Below are 17,618 nucleotides of genomic sequence, written 5' to 3' on the forward strand. Positions count from 1 at the left end.
ACCCAGGTCTTCATGCATGCTAGGCAAGCACTCTACCACTAGGCCAAACTCCCGGCCCTGCACAAGTCTTTTAATTCATACTCAGCAGGCAGACAAATGCCTACACCTTGTAAGAATTGGTGCTGAACTGTGAGACTGGTGGAAATGGTTAGCTGATCTCAGCCCTTGGCTGCTCATTCTTCTCTTAAGGAATTAACCATTAACAGCTTTGTTTTTCTGAAAGAAATAAAGAAGGCATTTTCCCCCTTCCTACCATAATTTGGATCTGGGAATCTTTAAGAGGTATTATGTAGTGAGAAATCGTCAGCTCATTGGGGGTGTTCCTTTTCTTTTCTTTCTTTTTTTTTTGCCAGTTCTGGAGTTTGAACCCTGGGCCTGGGCACTGTCCCTGAGCTCCAAGGCTAGTGCTCTACCACTTTGAACCACAGTGCCATTTGGACTTTTTCTGGGATTAATTGGAGATAGGAGTCTCATGGCCTTTCCTACCTGGGCTGGTTTCTCACTGTGATCCTCAGATCTCAGCCTTCTGAGTAGCTAGGATTATAGCTGTAAGCCATTGGCACCAAACTGGGGGTGTTCCTTTGAAGGGGATAATGAAACTTTAGCTATCCCTCTATCCTTCCTTCCCTCCCCTAAAACAGGGTCTTACTATGTAACTCAGACTGGCCTCAAAATCAAGATTCTTTTGCTTTGGCCTCTCAAGTGCTGGGGATTTTAGGTATATACCATCATACCAGGCCTTTTCCCTTTCTTCTTGCATCCCGGCCATACAATGAGTGCTTATTTTGCCCTGCTACATAATCCAGCCATGATATCCTGCTCATGGGCTAGAATCTCCAAAACTGCTAGCCCAACTAATGTTTCTCTTCCTGAGTCAATTATCGCAGTATTTGTTACAATGAGAGAAAGCAGACTAAAGTCCGTGGGTCTGTCTACAGTTTGACAAGCAGAGTTTTTATCAACAAAATTGACGCATCTTATCTAATGGCTAGGGGTTATTCTTTCAATCCTCCCAGGAGAGGCTCTCCATAATCCATGTTCCTGGATATAAAATCCACTTGGAATTTTTAAAAAGTCTCAGGAAACAGCAGATTAGGAGGTAGTCGAAAACAGATCCTTGTTCATGCAGGAAATGAGACTCTATTTCCCTTGTAAATTCACTAAAGGGTTGAAAGGGTTAAGTGAAGGCAGCAGATCTGATTTTTCAGGTATGGTTTCCAGCATAAGCTGGTAGAATGATTATGATATGATCAAAGATGCAGAAGAGGTGAGGGGTTCATAAGCAGAAGAATGAATATAAAGATCTGGATGGCAGGTGATGGCTTTGGGCTGCTGTAGCCCCACAGCTAAATCCACCATCCCTGGTTCTGATTCTGTACTTGAAAATAATCTTTTGCTATCTTTATTCTTTTAGTTCTGTATAGAGCAAGCATTTTGTGATCCTCTGGGTTGTGTGTATTTTGGTTTGTATGGCAGTGGCTTTTGTTGTACGTTAATAGATTGCGGTTGGGATGGTGGTTTCGCTTTCCATAGCACTAATTTGACTAGTCAAGATGAAAGAAATCAGTAATGATGTGGATTTGGAGTTTTCTGGCTCTTATACCAGTCTTTTCTCTTTGTAAATTAAGAACCCAGTATCTGGTTTTACATATCAGGCTCATAATCTTTATTAACGTGAGTTGTTCCTTGAGAGATGGATCTCATGTCAGGATGCTGATAAAATCAGTATGAAATATATAGGCCTACCATGGCTGGGGATCAGCAGGGGTAATGGATGCAGCTAGGTGGTCCAGCCTGCTCATGGGTCCATTGGTAACCAGCCACTGGACAGTTCCTCAAGGCTGTGGACATCTCAGATGGTAAATGATGCTGGGAGCCTGGGAGAAGCTGCTCATGGAAGCTCTTCCACTTCATTGATTCAGAGGCCACACCAAGGACTAGACTAGGGCAAAGGCAGAAGATCCCAACTGCCTGCCTCAGGGCTGTGGGAGATGGGGCTGTTGACCCTATGACTGAGCTATCAGTACTCATGTCATCTTCTTCCCCACCTGCATGTAGGGAAGAGGTTTCAAGTAGTGATTGAGCCCAAATTGTCCAAGATAGCATGCATGTACACATGTGCATGCACACACACATGTTCAGATCAATCTTATGAAAACTTACATAAAAAACATAGGTAAATGGGGCTGGGAGTTTGGCCTAGTGGTAGAGTGCTTGCCTAGCATGCACGAAGACCCAGGTTCGATTCCTCCGTACCCCACATACATAGCATAAACCAGAAGTGGTGCTGAGGCTCAAGTGGTAGAGCTCTAGCCTTGAGAAAGTCCAAGGACAGTGCTCAAGCCCTGAGCTCAAGCCCAGGACTGGCAAAAAAAAAATAGGTAAAGCATGGTATCCTTAATATGTGTCTATTAAATACAAAGAGTACAAGAGCAAGGACTCAATATTTGCATACCCAATACTATCGACATGGTAATGGAAATATAAACATAACTATATAGACATAAAAACCTATGACTCTATAGACATAATGTTTTATTTCATAAATTAATATGTTTCTATGACATACATAGCCTAATTTGGATTACGTTCTAAAAACTAAGTCCCAGTGATTGTATATAGAGATTCCCTTCTTGAATACTTGTTTGTTAAACTTGTCATTTGAAATATGATGTAAAAATCAATGTTAATAAATTCTTTAATTAAAAAAAACTGGCCCGCAGAGCCAGAGATGTGAGCTCACCTGGAATGTAAATGTAAATATAGCATTCCACTCAGGTTACAAACAAAAAAAATAGGTAAAATATCATAATATCAAATTTGTTCATTGAATTAAAAGCATTTGACTGTGACCAATATTATCTCAGAAATAAAAGGAAGTTTCATAACAGGGAAAAGATGGGTGCGGTGGTTCATGCCTGTAATCCTAGCTACTCAGGAGACTGAAATCTGAAGATCAAGGTTCAAAGCCAGCCTGGACACAAAAGGACTTGAGACTCTTTTTTTTTTTTGCCAGTCCTGGGCTTGAGCTCAGGGCCTGAGCACTGTCCTTGGACTTTCTCAAGGCTAGAGCTCTACCACTTGAGCCTCAGCACCACTTCCGGCTTTTTTCTATGTATGTGGTACCGAGGAATCGAACCCGGGTCTTCATGCATGCTAGGCAAGCACTTTAACCACTAGGCCAAACTCCCAGCCCAGGACTTGAGACTCTTATCTCCAATTAACCTCTAAAAATTGGGAAGTAGGGCTTGGCTCAAGGGTAAGTGGTAGCCTTGAGCTGAAGAGCTCAGGGACAATGCCCAGGCCCAGAGTTCAAGCCCCATGACCCCCCCAAAAATAATAATAAAAAAACCCCCAAAAAACCAGGCCCAGTGTGGTAATTCATGCTTGTAATCCTAGCTACTCAGGAGGCTGAGATCTGAGGATTGTGATTCAAAACCAGCCCAGGCACTGAAGTCTGTGAGACTCTTTTTTTTTTTTGTCAGTCCTGGGCTTGAGCTCAGGGCCTGAGCACTGTCCTTGGACTTTCTCAAGGCTAGAGCTCTACCACTTGAGCCTCAGCACCACTTCCGGCTTTTTTCTATGTATGTGGTTCCGAGGAATCAAACCCGGGTCTTCATGCATGCTAGGCAAGCACTTTAACCACTAGGCCAAACTCACAGCCTGTGAGACTCTTATCTCCAATTAACCACTAGGAAAGGGAAAGTAGGGCTGAGGCTCCAGGGTTAGGGCAGTAGCCTTGAGCTGAAGAGCTCAAGGACAGGGTCCAGGCCCAGAGTTCAAGCCCCATGACCAAAAAAAAAAAAAAAATCTAATATTAAAAATCAAAGTCTTACTAAAGTATGACTAGAGGATAATTTCTTTTTCTTTTCTTTTCTTTTTTTCTTGCCAGTCCTGGGCTTGAGCTCAGGGCCTGAGCACTGTCCTTGGACTTTCTCAAGGCTAGAGCTCTACCACTTGAGCCTCAGCACCACTTCCGGCTTTTTTCTATGTATGTGGTACCGAGGAATCGAACCCAGGTCTTCGTGCACATTAGGCAAGCACTCTACCACTAGGCCTAACTCCTGGCCCCCTAGAGGATAATTCTCATCATGAGTAAGTCTATTTGAGTTTACAATAAACATAATGTGAAGTGCCAGCCTTTCTCACTGAAATTGTGAAAAGATCCACACAGTCTATAATCACTACAGTCCATGGAAACTGTCCTAGAATGAATCCACACTTTAGGGTAGGAATAAGATATCCCATTTAGAAGAATCATACAAAAGCATCTTTATATACATAATCGGATGGCACTAACTTAGATTAATGAGACAATGCAAGGGGTTGGGGGGTGTAGAACAGTGACAGTACTTGTCTACTATGTGGGAGGACCTAGGCTCAATTCCTAGAATGTCTAGAACAAAAGGAAATACAATAAAAAACTAGATGTAAAATTGATACAGAAATTTGTATGTGTGTAAGCGTACACATGCACATATGTGCACATGCTGATACTGGGACTTGAAATCCAGGTTCTTGCTTGGCTTTTTCTGCTCAAGGCTATGTGTTTGAGCCACACCTCTACTTCTGGTTTTGGTGGGTAATTGGAAATAAGAATAATGCTAACTACTTAGGAGACTGAGATCTCAGGATCAGGTTTCTAAACTTGCCTGGACCTTCAAGACCCACGGGATTCTTATCTCCAGTTAACCAGCAAAAAGTCAGAAGTGCAGGTCTGGCTCAACTGGTAGAGGCACAGACTTGTGCAAAAAAGCCAAACAAGAGTGCAAATCCCTGAATTTGAGTCCCAGTACTGCCATCCATGCTCACACACACATCGGTGCTGGTGGCTTACACCTGTAATCCAACCTACTCAGAAGGCTGCGATCTGGAGGACTTCAGTTCAAAGGTCATCCTGGAGCAAAAAGGTCACCAGGAGACTATTTTTCAAATAACCAGCAAAGCTGAGCACTGCTGGCTGCTGGCTGTAATACTAGCTAAACAGGAGGTTGAGATATAAGGATTATGATGCAAAGCCAGAATGGGCAGGAAAGTCTAGGAGACTCTTCTCTCCAATTAGCCACCAAAAAGTCAGAAGTGAAACTATGGCTCAAGTGGTGACGTGCTAGCCTTGAGCATGTTTGCTCTAGGGACAGCACCAGGCCCTGAGTTCAAGCGACAGAACCAGCATATACAATATGGATACAGGTACAGACGCACAGACAGACCACACAAAACGATGGAAAATATCTCCCCTCACATGAAGCAGGCCCTCCCCAGCATTTGCTTCTATGCAGCACCCACCTTTGCCATCTGCATTCTGTAGGCATAGAGCCTCTTGCCCTTGCCCTTTCCCAAGGTTCCTTCATAGTTCTCCACAAACGCTTGGGCCTCCCTGGGCAGGAAGGGGAAAAGAAAGAGCAGGAATTAAATTAGCACCTAATCCAAGGAAATCTCAGCCACAAGGACATGCATGAGAGTTAAAAGTCTGTTTTCGTTGTTACTATTGTAGGTTGTGGGGCTTGAACTCAGGGCCTGGGTGCTGTCACTCAGCCTCTAGGTGCTCAAGGCTAGTGCTCTAAACACTTGAGCCACACCACCGCTTCTGGCTTTTTCGGAGTAGTTTATTGGATAGCAGAGTCTCACAGACTTTCCTGCCTGGGCTGGCTTTGAATCCTCAGATCTCAGCCTCTTAGGTAGCTAGAATTCTACGTGTGAGCCACCAGACACCTGTCCTATGAGACTCTTCTCTCCAATTAACCAGCAAAAAGATGGAAGTAAAGGTGTGTTTCAAGTGGTAAAGTGCCAGCACTGAATGGAAAAGCCAAATGAGATCTTGAAGCTCTGAATTCAGTATAGGCACAAAATAAAAATAAATTCCTGACTTTAATATAGGCAGGTTATTGTGATTGTCTGTATGGGCCCAATGTAATCACATGAACTTTTAAAACATACAAAGCAGGGAAAAGAGCCAGGGCAGATGTGGCAGAGGGAGACATCTGAGAAGAGAAAAGCAGGGAAATTTATTTATTCATTTATATTTTTTAGTGAGCTTCCTGAGTCTCCATTTATTTTATTATTGTTATTGTTATTATTATCATTATTTTATTGTCATTCATGGGGATTGAATTTAAGGTCAGGGCTCTGTCCCTGTGCTTTATTTCCTCAAGGCTAGCACTCTACCACTTTGAGCCACAGCTCTACTTCTAAACAGGGAAATTGTTGACCCTCTGTTATCCAGGCCCCTGTGGAGGGAACCTCTCGGCACAAGTGTGGGGGGATGTGAATTTTGCCAGTATTAAGTGAGCTTGCAAGAGGACTTTTACTTTTAAGCCCTAGATGAGAACTACAGCCCTACTATTATATATTGGAAAAGCTGGGTTGCCAGCTTCTCCAATGTCCAGTCTGGGATATAGAAGACAAAAAGAAAATCCAACGAACTTGATGCTCGTCCATTCTTAGCCAATTTGCTACCTTCTCTCTACCAAATCTCCTTCTGTTTGCCTTATGTGTAACGCCTAGGGTTTTACTTGTAATGAAAGAACTGCCTTTCTAGAGGGAGACAGCTTCTGTTTATTCTGAAGACTAAGTCTGGATACACTTTCTGAGATATCAAGCTTCTAACACAGCCAATGGTCCCACCTGACAGCAAGAAAGCAGTATTTCCAACTCATGGACCCTAATTCTTATACTGACATCACTTCCTTCCTCATTGTTAACTAGGTCCACATGTTTCTCTGGTGCCCAACCTCATCTCTCAGTGCCCATATCTGGCACAAAAGATGTTCAAGTTTTGGTAACAGCAATAATAATTATTTATCAACTTCATAGTCTACATTCAAGCATTTAGATGAATAGTTTTGAATTTGTAGAACAACCCTGTGAGGCAGGCATTTATTTTCCACATGGGTACCAATGAGGAATGTGAAGCTTTGAGAGGCCTTAGATGGAGGAGTAGCCAAAGCCACTTGAATGAGGGAAAGGCATATTGCCTTTCAGATTTGCCCCCAATTCACTCCAATTGCTTTTCTTGTCTTGCTGTTCTTCTTAGAGTCTACAGTTGCTATATATACACTTGGTTCAGCCAGCTGCATGGTTGGGCCAGAGACTGTTTTCTAAAACCTTGCTTCTAAACAGGAGGAAAGCTACCTGCAGGTGGAGACAAGGCCAAGGGGTGCCTTCTAGAATACCTGGTCATTATGATGAGATGATTACAAATGAACATACAGATCCTGGAGCCAAAAAATTCCTGAGTTCAAATCCTGTCCGGTCAATGAACTTGCTATGTGGCCTTGATGAATCTTTGGTTCCCTTTCCTCATCAGTGAGATGGAGATGATAATGGTACCTTCATCACGAGGTGGTTGTGAAGGTTAAGTGACCTGCACACATACATGCTGCACTCAGAACAGTGCCTGGCCTCTGGGAAGCACTCAGCAAATGGGAGACATTTATGGTAAGTACCACACAGCTCTGCAAACAAGAGTTAGGTGAGAGGAGAGAGCCTTGGAGGTCAGTGGTACAGAATATAACTGAGTCTGAATGGAGGGAAGGACAATGGGGATTTCTGTAAGACCTGAGTCTTATTGGATGTGGGAGAATTAGCCAGATGAACTTCTAGAAAACAAAAGTTTTTGAGGCAGGGCCTAGCTAAATGGTGACCCTGAGACTGGGAGCTTACAATGAGGCTTCCTGGGGAAGGAAAGAAAAGGGAGAAGAAAAAGGGAGGTATTTGATGGAGAGAGATGGCTCAGTGAAGGAGATATGATCACTTCTTCCTCTTAGGCCCTAGTCACTCACTGCCCACCCTAACAGCAGCAGGGACTCTGCTTGCCCTAGAGGCAAGAGCGCATGCAAATTTCCCCTCTGCTGGTTCTCCAGACTTGAAGCCAGCCGGAGATATCATTCCCATAAGCATCTGGGGTGTTCTTTTTCCACTGTTAATAAAAGATGTGTTCAGGTGACACTTGAGTGAGGGTGACGACGTGTAAGAGTGACAGGTGGCTGATCAGACCCGCTGACAGGAGGAAGAGCCAACCTGAAGAGAATGGTGTGAAGGAACTTGGGAGAAGGAGGCTGGAAAAAAGCCAGCTCATGGCCTAGAGCTAAGACTGTCTATAATCTGTAGCTGCTAGCCATGTGAATTTTTGCATTTTAAATTTTTTATTTTGTATATTTGTGTCTGTCCAGTACTGGTGTGTAAACTAAGGACTTTATATTCTTGTTTTTTTGATGGGGGGGCTTATACTCTTGCTTAGTGTTTTCTGTCAAGGTTAGTGCTCTTCCAACTTGAGCTGCACCTCCACTTCCAGATTTTGGCTGGTTAATTGGAGATAACAGTCTTTTGGATTTGTCTGCTTGGGCTGGCTTCAAACCTCAGTCCTCAGATTTAAGCTTCCTGAGTAGTTAGGATTACAGGTGTGAGGCACCAGCACCAGACAAAATTCCTTTTTGCCTTATTATTTTCACTGATAACAAAGAAATGTAATTATTTATGGTATATAATATGGTATTTTAATAAATACGCAATTGCTAAGTTAAACTAAAGTTAATTAAGTAACGTATTACCTTACTTAGAATTTTTTTTCTAGTGAGAGCCCTTAAATCTACTCTCAAAAACAATTCAAGTACACATTACATTGTTAACTATCATCACGATGTTACACATATAAAGTAAATTTAAATAAAAAGAGCTTGGGCCAGGCACTGATGGCTTCCCTACCCATCAGTTATATACCCTCTCAAAACTGCATTGGAGATTCAACAGTCATAAATTCCTTGGCATGCCAGCCCTTTATGTGGAAACCAGAGAAGCACTGGGTTGAAAGTAAGAGGCAAGTGGCATGAGTGGGAGGCCCAGGATCATTTCCAGAACTATCTTCACAGGGCAGCATTCTCCACATGGCCAGGCATTGGGCTAGAGGCCTGCTACCCACACCTTGTACAACTCACTGCGTGTGGGAGCAGGGTGCACATGGAAAGATCCCAGCTACATACAGAAAGAGCGGTAAGAGAAAGCTGATTTCACTGAGACGCCTCATGTACAGCTTCTTTGATCTCTGTGCTGGGTCATGAGGGTTGTGCTTATGGTAGGAAGGGTGGGGAGATGAATCTCCACGTTGTCAAGTCCTCTTGGGACAAAGAAGAGGAGCGGAGCCCTCAGACACTGAGAACTGGAGTTGGTCAGGATGGAGAGCTCAGATGACAGTTGCTCACCTGAGTTCTGTCAGCTTCTTCGCCATGGGCCAGGGCTTGTTCCGCATGGTGGCGATGAGCTTCTTTTTTTCTTCTACCTGTTCCAGGATCCGGGCCAGTTCTTCCTCCGATAGGGACTCATCACTAGAGGTACTGGAGACCAAGGAAGATGACCTACGGGCAGAGCCAGAGGAAGACTCAGAGAGGTAGAAAGGAGGGGAGTGGGTTCATGAGATCTGAAAGTGGAGAAGCTGGCAAGGCTGGCAAAGCCTGCTCCTGCCCCCAGAGACCTCCACTGCCTGCCTGTGAGGCCCAAGCTTGGTCCTGTGGCCCATGACACCATAGGGTGCTGCTTTCCACTCCATCTCTCTGACTTCTCCATTCCCACACCAGTGCTGCCTGCGAGAAAGAGAACGTAAGCCACTTCTAGTTTACATTTTTCCAGGTGCCACATTTAGAGAGCAACAAGGAATGGACAGAACTAGTATTAATATGACTTCATTTCAAGCCAGGCACCGGTGGCTCACACCTGTAACTCTAGCTGCTGACGAGGCCCAGATCTAAGGATCATGGTTTGAAGCCAACCCAGGCAGGGAAGTCTATGAGACTCTTATCTCCAATAAACTACCAAGAAATCTGGAAGTGGAGCTGTGGCTGCAGTGGCAGGGTGCTAGCCTTGAGTGAAAGAGCTAAGGGAGAAGGCTCAGGCCCTGAGTTCAGGCTCCAATGCTAGCACCTATACTTGTCTCCCTCCACCCCCTCCAAAAAAAGTTCAGACCAGGAATTTGACCCAGTGGTAGAGTGTTTGCCTAACATGCAGAAAGATCTGGGTTCGATTCTTTGGTAACATACATAGAAAAAGCCGGAAGTGGTGCTGTGGCTCAAGTAGTAGAGCTCTAGCCCTGAGAAAACCCAAGGACAGTGCTCAGGCCCTGAGTTCAAGCCCCAGGACTGACAAAAAATAATGCTCATTTTAGCCAACATATTAAAATTAGAGTTTGAATATGTACTCAATATAAACTTTGAGATATTTTAGTCCTTTTTTTTTGGTCCTGTCTTCAAAATGTGTTATCTACTTTGTACTTTAAGAATAAATAAACTTAGACATTAAATGTCCAATCATCATGTTTGATCTTTATTTGGATTTCATAATCTTGTATTTGAAAAAGTTGATTCAAATGGGCAAATTGTTTTCAATATAAAGTTTCCCAATAAGTGAATCATGTGGCAAGATTTTATTTTCCTTGATGTCTGCATCATCAGTGATATGTTACCTTTTTGTAGAAGACATGTTTCGGTTTCTAAGTCAAATCAAATCGATTAAAAAAACTGCACCTGTCTTTCTAAAGTAAATAAACTCACTCTTTAAACAATGGTATTAACATTGAATTAAAACGATGTCAAACTAAATTAAACCGGAAATTCAGTTCCTCAGTCACACTGAGGAAGCACACTGTTTCAAGCACACAACAGCTACATTTGGCTTATGGCTATGACACTCGATTTTTTAGGAGACAGATATCAGGAAGATAGAGATTTTAGGCTAGCTTGGGCAAAAAAGTTAGTGAGGTACCTATAACAACCAGCAAGCCAGCCATGTTAGTATGTATTTGTAATCCCAGCTATGCAGGAGACATAAGTAGAAGAAATGTTGTGTAGGACTAAAAGAAAACTAACTAAATCAGGTGTTTTTTTTTTTTTAAGTTACAGAAATGGCTTAAGAGGTAATAGACTTGCCTAGTAAATGCCAGGCCCTAAGTTCAAACCCCAGTGCTGGTGGGGGTGGGGGATGGAGGGCAGAAAAGGAAGAGACACAGAGACAGAAAGACAGAAACAGAGACATAGACCAGAAGAAGAAATGCTAGCTCTGCCATAATCCTTTTTTTTTTTTTGCCAGTCGTGAGGCTTGAGCTCAAGGTCTGAGCACTGTCCTTGGACTTTCTCAAGGCTAGAGCTCTACCACTTGAGCCTCAGCACCACTCCTGGCTTTTTGCTATGTATGTGGACCGAAGAATCGAACCCGGGTCTTTGTGCGTGCTAGGCAAGCACTTTAACCACTAGACCAAACTCCCGGCCCCAGCTCTGCCATAATCCTAACCCAATGATTTCAAAAGCATCCCTAGACATTCCCACAGCAAGATCAAGTAAGGTTTAAACTATTTCTGGTGAGTGACAAAAGGAGGCAGAGTGACAGGAATCCCACCAAAATGAATTCATTTGAAAGTGAACTGAAAACTCGGACCTGCAGATTCTCGAAGCTGGCTCTGTCCATTACCCAGCATGGACCAGCACTAATGGAACAAAACCCCCCCAAACACATCCCCCAATCCTAGGATTTCAGAACTGGAAGAAATCTGGCAAGTTTAGAGGAAGAAGAGGAAACGTGGTTTGGGTGGGGGAACCTTGGGGTGATCCTCAGTCTGAAGTGGCTCCTTTTGCTCAGCTCTTGTGTTGGGGAGCAGAGGTCTTGTGCTCTTGTCCTACGCTACTCAGGCCACCTCCCCACAAGGTGACAGGTGTCACTTACGACAGTGTCCACACAAGTGAGGGATGTCCAGGGGCCCCTCCACCTGTGACCCTGGTGCAAGGCAAGGCAGACAGAAGCAGGAGCAATGCAAGGCTGCTGTCCCTAAGGAGGGGGCACAGGGGAGGAAGAAGACCCCCCAGGAGACTGCGGGCATGAGATCAGAGCCACAACACACCTGGGTTTCTTCAGCCCCTTCCCCACAACCTCCTTTTCCTTCTTCTGGCGTACTCTCCTCTCCTTGAAGGAAGTCCTTCCACTGCTCTTCCTCCTTGCCTCACAGGTCCTTTTCCCCACCGAGTTCCGCTCTTGTTGGCGCAGCCTCTCAGGCCGGCTCCTGCCTTCTGGACGCTCGGTGGGCTTCCTCTGGGGAGACCCAGGTCTGGGGCTCCCCGCAGCCCTCTCCTTCTGGCTGGGCTGGACTCCACATGGGCTCCGTGAACTGTCAGCTTTGGGAGTTCGCTTCTTTGAGGGTCTCCTCCTTGAACTGTCACCTGAGGGGGCAGAAAGTGGACAGTACTGACTCACCAACTTCAGCCACAGGAAAGGGCCCCACCCCCACCCCGTGAGAAATCAAAAGTCCAAGATGTCCTGGAGTTGAGAGCCATTCATCGTGATGCACTGAGTGTTTTCTTTTGAAGAGAATGGAGAAAACTCACAAGTCACTCTGACCCCCTTCTCACCCCCCTAAAGACACACCCTGAAGTGACAGGTGGCTTGCCCCTTGCTTTTTAGGAAAGAATGTCACACAGAGAGGCCAGGAAGAACCTAACAACAAACAGGCTTGCTTAAGTCCTTGATTCTCAGTTGTCATTAGCTTTTGGTCCTCCAAGTGTATTTCCAAATGGTTGGCCTTAAAAAACAGGTTCCTGAGCCGGGAGTGTGGCCTAGCGTTCAAGTGCTTGCCTACTGTGCACGAGGTCCTGGGTTCAATTGCCGGGAACCACATACACAGAAAAAGCAGGAAGTGGTACTGTGATTCAAGTGGCAGAGGGTTAGCGCTGAGCAAAAAGTGTCCAAGGACAGTGCCCAGGCCCTGAATTCAAGCCCCAGGATTGGCAAAACAAAAACAAAAACAAAACAACAACAACAAAGCAGTTTCCCTCTTGGTCTTCTGATTTTCGTTTTGGACATATCACATTTATATGACCTGGGTACAAGTGGCTCTCCCCTATAATCCTAGCTACTCAAGAGTTTGAGATTTGAGGATTGTGGCTGAAAGCCAGCATGGGCAGAAAAGTCCATGAGGCTCTTACCTCCAATTAACTAACAAAAAAGCTAGTAGTGGTACTGTGGCTCAAGTGGTAGAGCACTAGTCTTGAGCACAAAAACTCAGGGACAGTACCAAGGCCTGGGTTCAAGCCCCAGGACTGGCACAAAAAAAAAAAAAAACTTAAATGAATTTTGTATACTTTTTTTCTCCTCATGTGTCTATCTTTTGCTGGTCTCATCAAAATTCAATGCCGTTCTTCAGAGACAGAAAAATCAGCCCTAAAATTCATGTGGAAGCATAGAAGACCTGAAAAGGCAAGCAATTTGTCAGAAAAACAAATTCTGGAGATTACCACACGTCTGAACTGCAAACTCTAGTACACAGCCGTAGAACACAAACAGCATAGTACTGGCACAAAAATAGACAGGAAGACCAATGGAAAAGAAGACCCATAAATAAATGCACACAGCTACAAGCCATCTGATTTTTGACCAAGGAGTCAAAAATATACAGTGGGAAAAAAAAGACAAGTCTCTCACCAAAGAAAGTATACAACCTAGGTGCTGGGTGTCATGCCTGTAATCCTAGCTACTTGGGAGACTGAGACTGAAAACATTTGAAGTTGCAGGCCAGGTTTTAGCAGACGTGTCCGTGAGATCCCTTTTCAAAGGAAGATGTTGGCATGGTGGTTTATGCCTGTCATCCTTTACAGTGGAAACCACAAAATAGGAGAACCAGGTCTAGACTTAATTAGGCAAAAAGAAGAAAGACCTGTCTTATAATAACAGGTGTGAAAAGGGCTAGCTCAATAGTCCAGTGCTTGCCTAGGTTCAAACTCCAAAACAAAACAAAGCTAAAAGACCACAAAATGAGAACATGCACAGATGGCCAATTAGCACATGGAAAGATCTTCTGCATCTTGTGGCATGAGCAAACTCAGAGGCTGAGATCTGAGGATTGTGACTTGAAGCCAGCCTGGGCAGAAAAGTTCCTGTGAGACTCTTATTTCCAATGAATCACTCAGCAACCTGAAGTGGTGCTATGGCTCAAGGCGGTAGAACGAAAACCTTGGGTAAAAGAGCTCAGAGTCAATGCCTAGGCCCTGACTTCAAGCCCCACAACCAGAAAAAGAAAGAAAGAAGAGAGAGCGAGAAAGAGAGAAAGAAAGAAAGTTAAGAGCCATGAGACTCAATCTCCATGACGAAAAGCTGAATGTGATGACAATTTCCAAAATAGGCGGACTGTAGCTTTATAAAGAGGTGAGGCACTGTAAGGAGAGCTGGGAGAAAGAGGGACTGTAACAAGGAGTAGTTGGGAGAGAAGAGGGCTGTGGGTAGAGGAAGGGCTGTGGAAATTCCAGGGGTACAGCCAAGCCTGTCTCCCATGGAAGCTCCTGAACCCTGACTTCATTGAAATCAGGACCTCAATAGTGGAGGAGTGGTCAGGAAGGAGCACTGACCCGGGACTAGTTGAGTCTACCCTCTTCAGAGCTGAGCAGAGTAATCTCTTTCAACTCCTCATAGGCTCCACTACCTCCTTACCTACAAGTGGGGTCCAGCTCACTGGGGATGTGAAGAGAAGAAAATGGTACTTCCCCTGTGATGCTTTGTAACCTGAAGTGTAGTACCCATGAAGCCTGCGCGTGTGTGTGTGTGTGTGGGGGGGTTCTCCTCTGCCTGGGGCTGCCTGGGACTCCCCAGTTTCTCTTTGGTGGTGGCTAGATCCCTCACAGGCTCACTGAAGAGATGTGATCACATTTCTGATGGACAGTGCTCAAGCATCTGCAGTAGCAGATGGACTCTTAAGAGACCCGAGGGTGCCCTGTGGAGTACAGTGGCCTGGGTCCTGGCACCCGCCTGTCCCACATTGTCCTGTCTCCAGGCTTTGCAAGGCTCAGATCACAGTGTCTCTAATCCTGGGCACGTCCTCTCTGACACTCACCGCTGAGGAGCAGAATGCTTCTGTGTGGCATTCTGTTTCCTCTTCAGTTAATCGCTGGCCTGTCTGGATCTCTGGTGTAGTAGAATCGGGGAGGGAGGGAAGGATGGAGGGAGGAAGGAAGGAAAGGGAAAGGGAGGAGAGGAGATGTGGGGCCAGCAGCTGGACTGCAGGACTGTGGTGGTGAATCTCACAGCAAGCACACGCCCCAGGAGTCCATCATCCTTCTCACCTGGGTGTGGATGCCTGCTCCGGCCCCTCCCTCTCACTCCACCACCTGTGGAAAGGGACAGGAACAGGATAAATGGCAGTCTTCTGCAAAGTTCTTTTTCTTCCAGCACCTCCATGTTACAGTGGGAACCCTCAGATCAGAACTTGGCTCCAATTATTTTGTTTAGCAAGTCCCAAGTCCCAAGCCTGGGATATTTCTCCAATACCTTGAAAAAGTCTTGGGGGGGCCAGGAGTTTGGCCTAGTGGTGGAGTGCTTGCCTAGCATGCAAGAAGACCCGGGTTCGATTCCTTGGAACCACATACATAGAAAAAGCCAGAAGTGGTGCTGTGCCTCAAGTGGTAGAACTCTCTAGCCTTGAGAAAACCCAAGGACAGTGCTCAGGCCCTCAACCCAAGCCCAGGACTGGCAAAAAAAATATCTTGGCATCAAAAACACCCCATGCCCCAGAGAGACAAATGTGTGCAGGGGAGAGGAGGTAGTGCCATTGAGAGGGCAACTAAAGCCAAGATGTGAGACTGGGCTTTAGCGATCATGGAGGACTGCAGTAGCCCCATCAGGGATTTGGGGCACAGTCCTTCACAAAGGTCATTTTCAGTCTCTCCTGTGGCCCTTGAAGACAGTGCCGCCATCCCATGGAGAGAGGGAGAGGATGAGTAGCCAGCCTGAGGTCACTCAATGCACAAGTGGTGGGCCCTGTACTGGAGCCTATGCAGATGGCTTCTATGCCTCCACTCTGCCCAGGACTCCCTGTGGCGTGGGGTGATAACAGGACTCACCTTCCTTCTCCAGGCCCTTTACCTGATGGCTCATGGTCAGCAGGGCTCTCTGGGTCCCACAAAGACTTACATAGCTTGCTTGTCACTGCACACCTCCATCCTGGGATGCTTTCCTGTCTTCATGATGGCTGGTCTCCCTTCTTGGGCCTTGACAGAAGCCAATGTTCTTTGGTTTGAGACTGAATGCAGAGGTAGGTAAAGTCTGAGAGGGAGAGAGGAAAAGAGAGGTAGGAAAGGAGGCAGCAAATTCCCAGCCCATCAATCCGGCCACACACTCCTCTGCTCAGGTTTCCCTGCCAAGTGTGTTGTAGCCTCCCGTTTCAAGCATTACTAATAGATGAGGGGCCCTGGAGGGGCAGGAGCCACAGGCTCAGCTCCTGGCAATGACACCACTGGCATTCTAGCCAGGGGAGGTACGAGCTGCCTCCTGGGGCTCTTTCCCACTGTCTCAGCCCTGATGAGGACAAAGCCATAGGAGAACTCATGGATGATCATGTAAATTGCCATCTGGGCATTCCAGGATGGACACTGGTCATTTGAATCACTAGCTTTAGGTTAGGTTCTGGCTCTGGCTCAAGGGTCCTGTGCTCACCCTGACATAAGTCCCTACTTCATCCTCCTTCTTGCTCAGTAGCTTTGCCCATTGCTGCCTGCCTTTCGGAGGACAGATCTGGCTGTTTTGAAAACCATCTCTGGGTCAGGTGTTGGTGGCTCACACCTGAAATCTTAACTACTCAGGAGGCTAAGACCTGGAGAGCTGCCGTTCATAGCCAGGTTGAAGAATCTGCAAGATACAATCTCCAAGTAACAGGCAAAATGCTAGGCTAGAGATGTGGCTCAAGTGGTAGAGTGCCAGTTGAGCAAGCAAGCTAAGTCAAAAAAAATGAAAGGTTCTGAGTTCAAACCACAGTAACAGAAAAGAAAGAAAGGAAGAAAGGAAGAAGGAAAGGAATAAAAAAGGTAAGGAAAGAAAGGAAGGAAGAAATCAAGAAAGAAAGGGAGAAAGAAATTTGTGCATTAGGAGGCAGAAATTAGAAGGCTTGTGACTTAAGGCCAGTCTAAGGGAGAAAAGTTAATGAGTGCTCAATTGAAATAAACATCCGGGTACAGTAGTCCACACCTGTCATCCAGCCATGCTGGTAGCACAAGTCGGGGATCCAGACCAGCACAGGCCCAAATTGAAGACCCTATGTGAAAAATAAGGAAAGCAAAAAGGGATGGAGACTTGGTTCAGGTAATAAAATACTTGCTTAGCAAGGGCCAAGTCTCTAGTTCAAACCTCACTACTGAAACAACAACACTAACACGAAACAAAACAAAAATCTTCCCCCGAGCGTGTCATATGGGTTTCATGACATCCCCTGCCGCTGGCAGACCTGTGTCTCCTCGCTTGCTCAGTTTTCAAGGCTGTCAGGAACTAAGAGCCCATCACCTAGTGAAGGAGAGCACAGAACTGCCATGTGGCAGCATCTCGAGCTTCTAATCTTATCCTTTTGTCATTTCCTCTTGGCTTCAGACCCAGCTGGTTCCTGCAGTACCTTTTCAGCCCTGGAGGCAGCGAGCAGCAGGGCAGCAAGGGGCCCTCACTGGCATCCGTGCCATCAGTACAGTGGATCCACAGTAGCTGAGTCTTGGCCCCACCAGGTCCCTGCTTGGCAAGGAATCTGTGCACGTGGAGCCAGCATTACTGACGCTGCAATAACAGAACAACTTTGGAGGTCAAGTGCTAAACATAAAGCATTTTGCCTTTTTTTTTTT

The 17,618-nt window shown here is 45.6% G+C and overlaps 1 protein-coding gene across 1 annotated transcript in view; it reads right to left on the reverse strand.

Moving 5' to 3' along the window:
• The window catches only part of Tmc2 (transmembrane channel like 2), a 40,348-nt gene extending 24,320 nt beyond the window's left edge, over window positions 1-16,028 (reverse strand). The window contains exons 1-5 of the mRNA XM_090352802.1: window positions 15,861-16,028; window positions 15,084-15,128; window positions 11,879-12,194; window positions 9,198-9,350; window positions 5,287-5,377 (exon numbers count right to left, since the gene is read on the reverse strand). Coding sequence (XP_090208928.1) covers window positions 5,287-5,377; window positions 9,198-9,350; window positions 11,879-12,194; window positions 15,084-15,128; window positions 15,861-15,894 — 639 coding nt within the window. The 5' untranslated portion in view covers window positions 15,895-16,028. The remainder of the gene's footprint in view (window positions 1-5,286; window positions 5,378-9,197; window positions 9,351-11,878; window positions 12,195-15,083; window positions 15,129-15,860) is intronic.
• Between the last annotated feature and the right edge of the window lie 1,590 nt (window positions 16,029-17,618).

This window comes from Megascapheus bottae, chromosome 18, assembly GCF_031878675.1.
Source record: "Megascapheus bottae isolate mThoBot1 chromosome 18, mThoBot2.hap1, whole genome shotgun sequence".
In the NCBI taxonomy this organism is placed as follows: domain Eukaryota; kingdom Metazoa; phylum Chordata; class Mammalia; order Rodentia; family Geomyidae; genus Megascapheus; species Megascapheus bottae.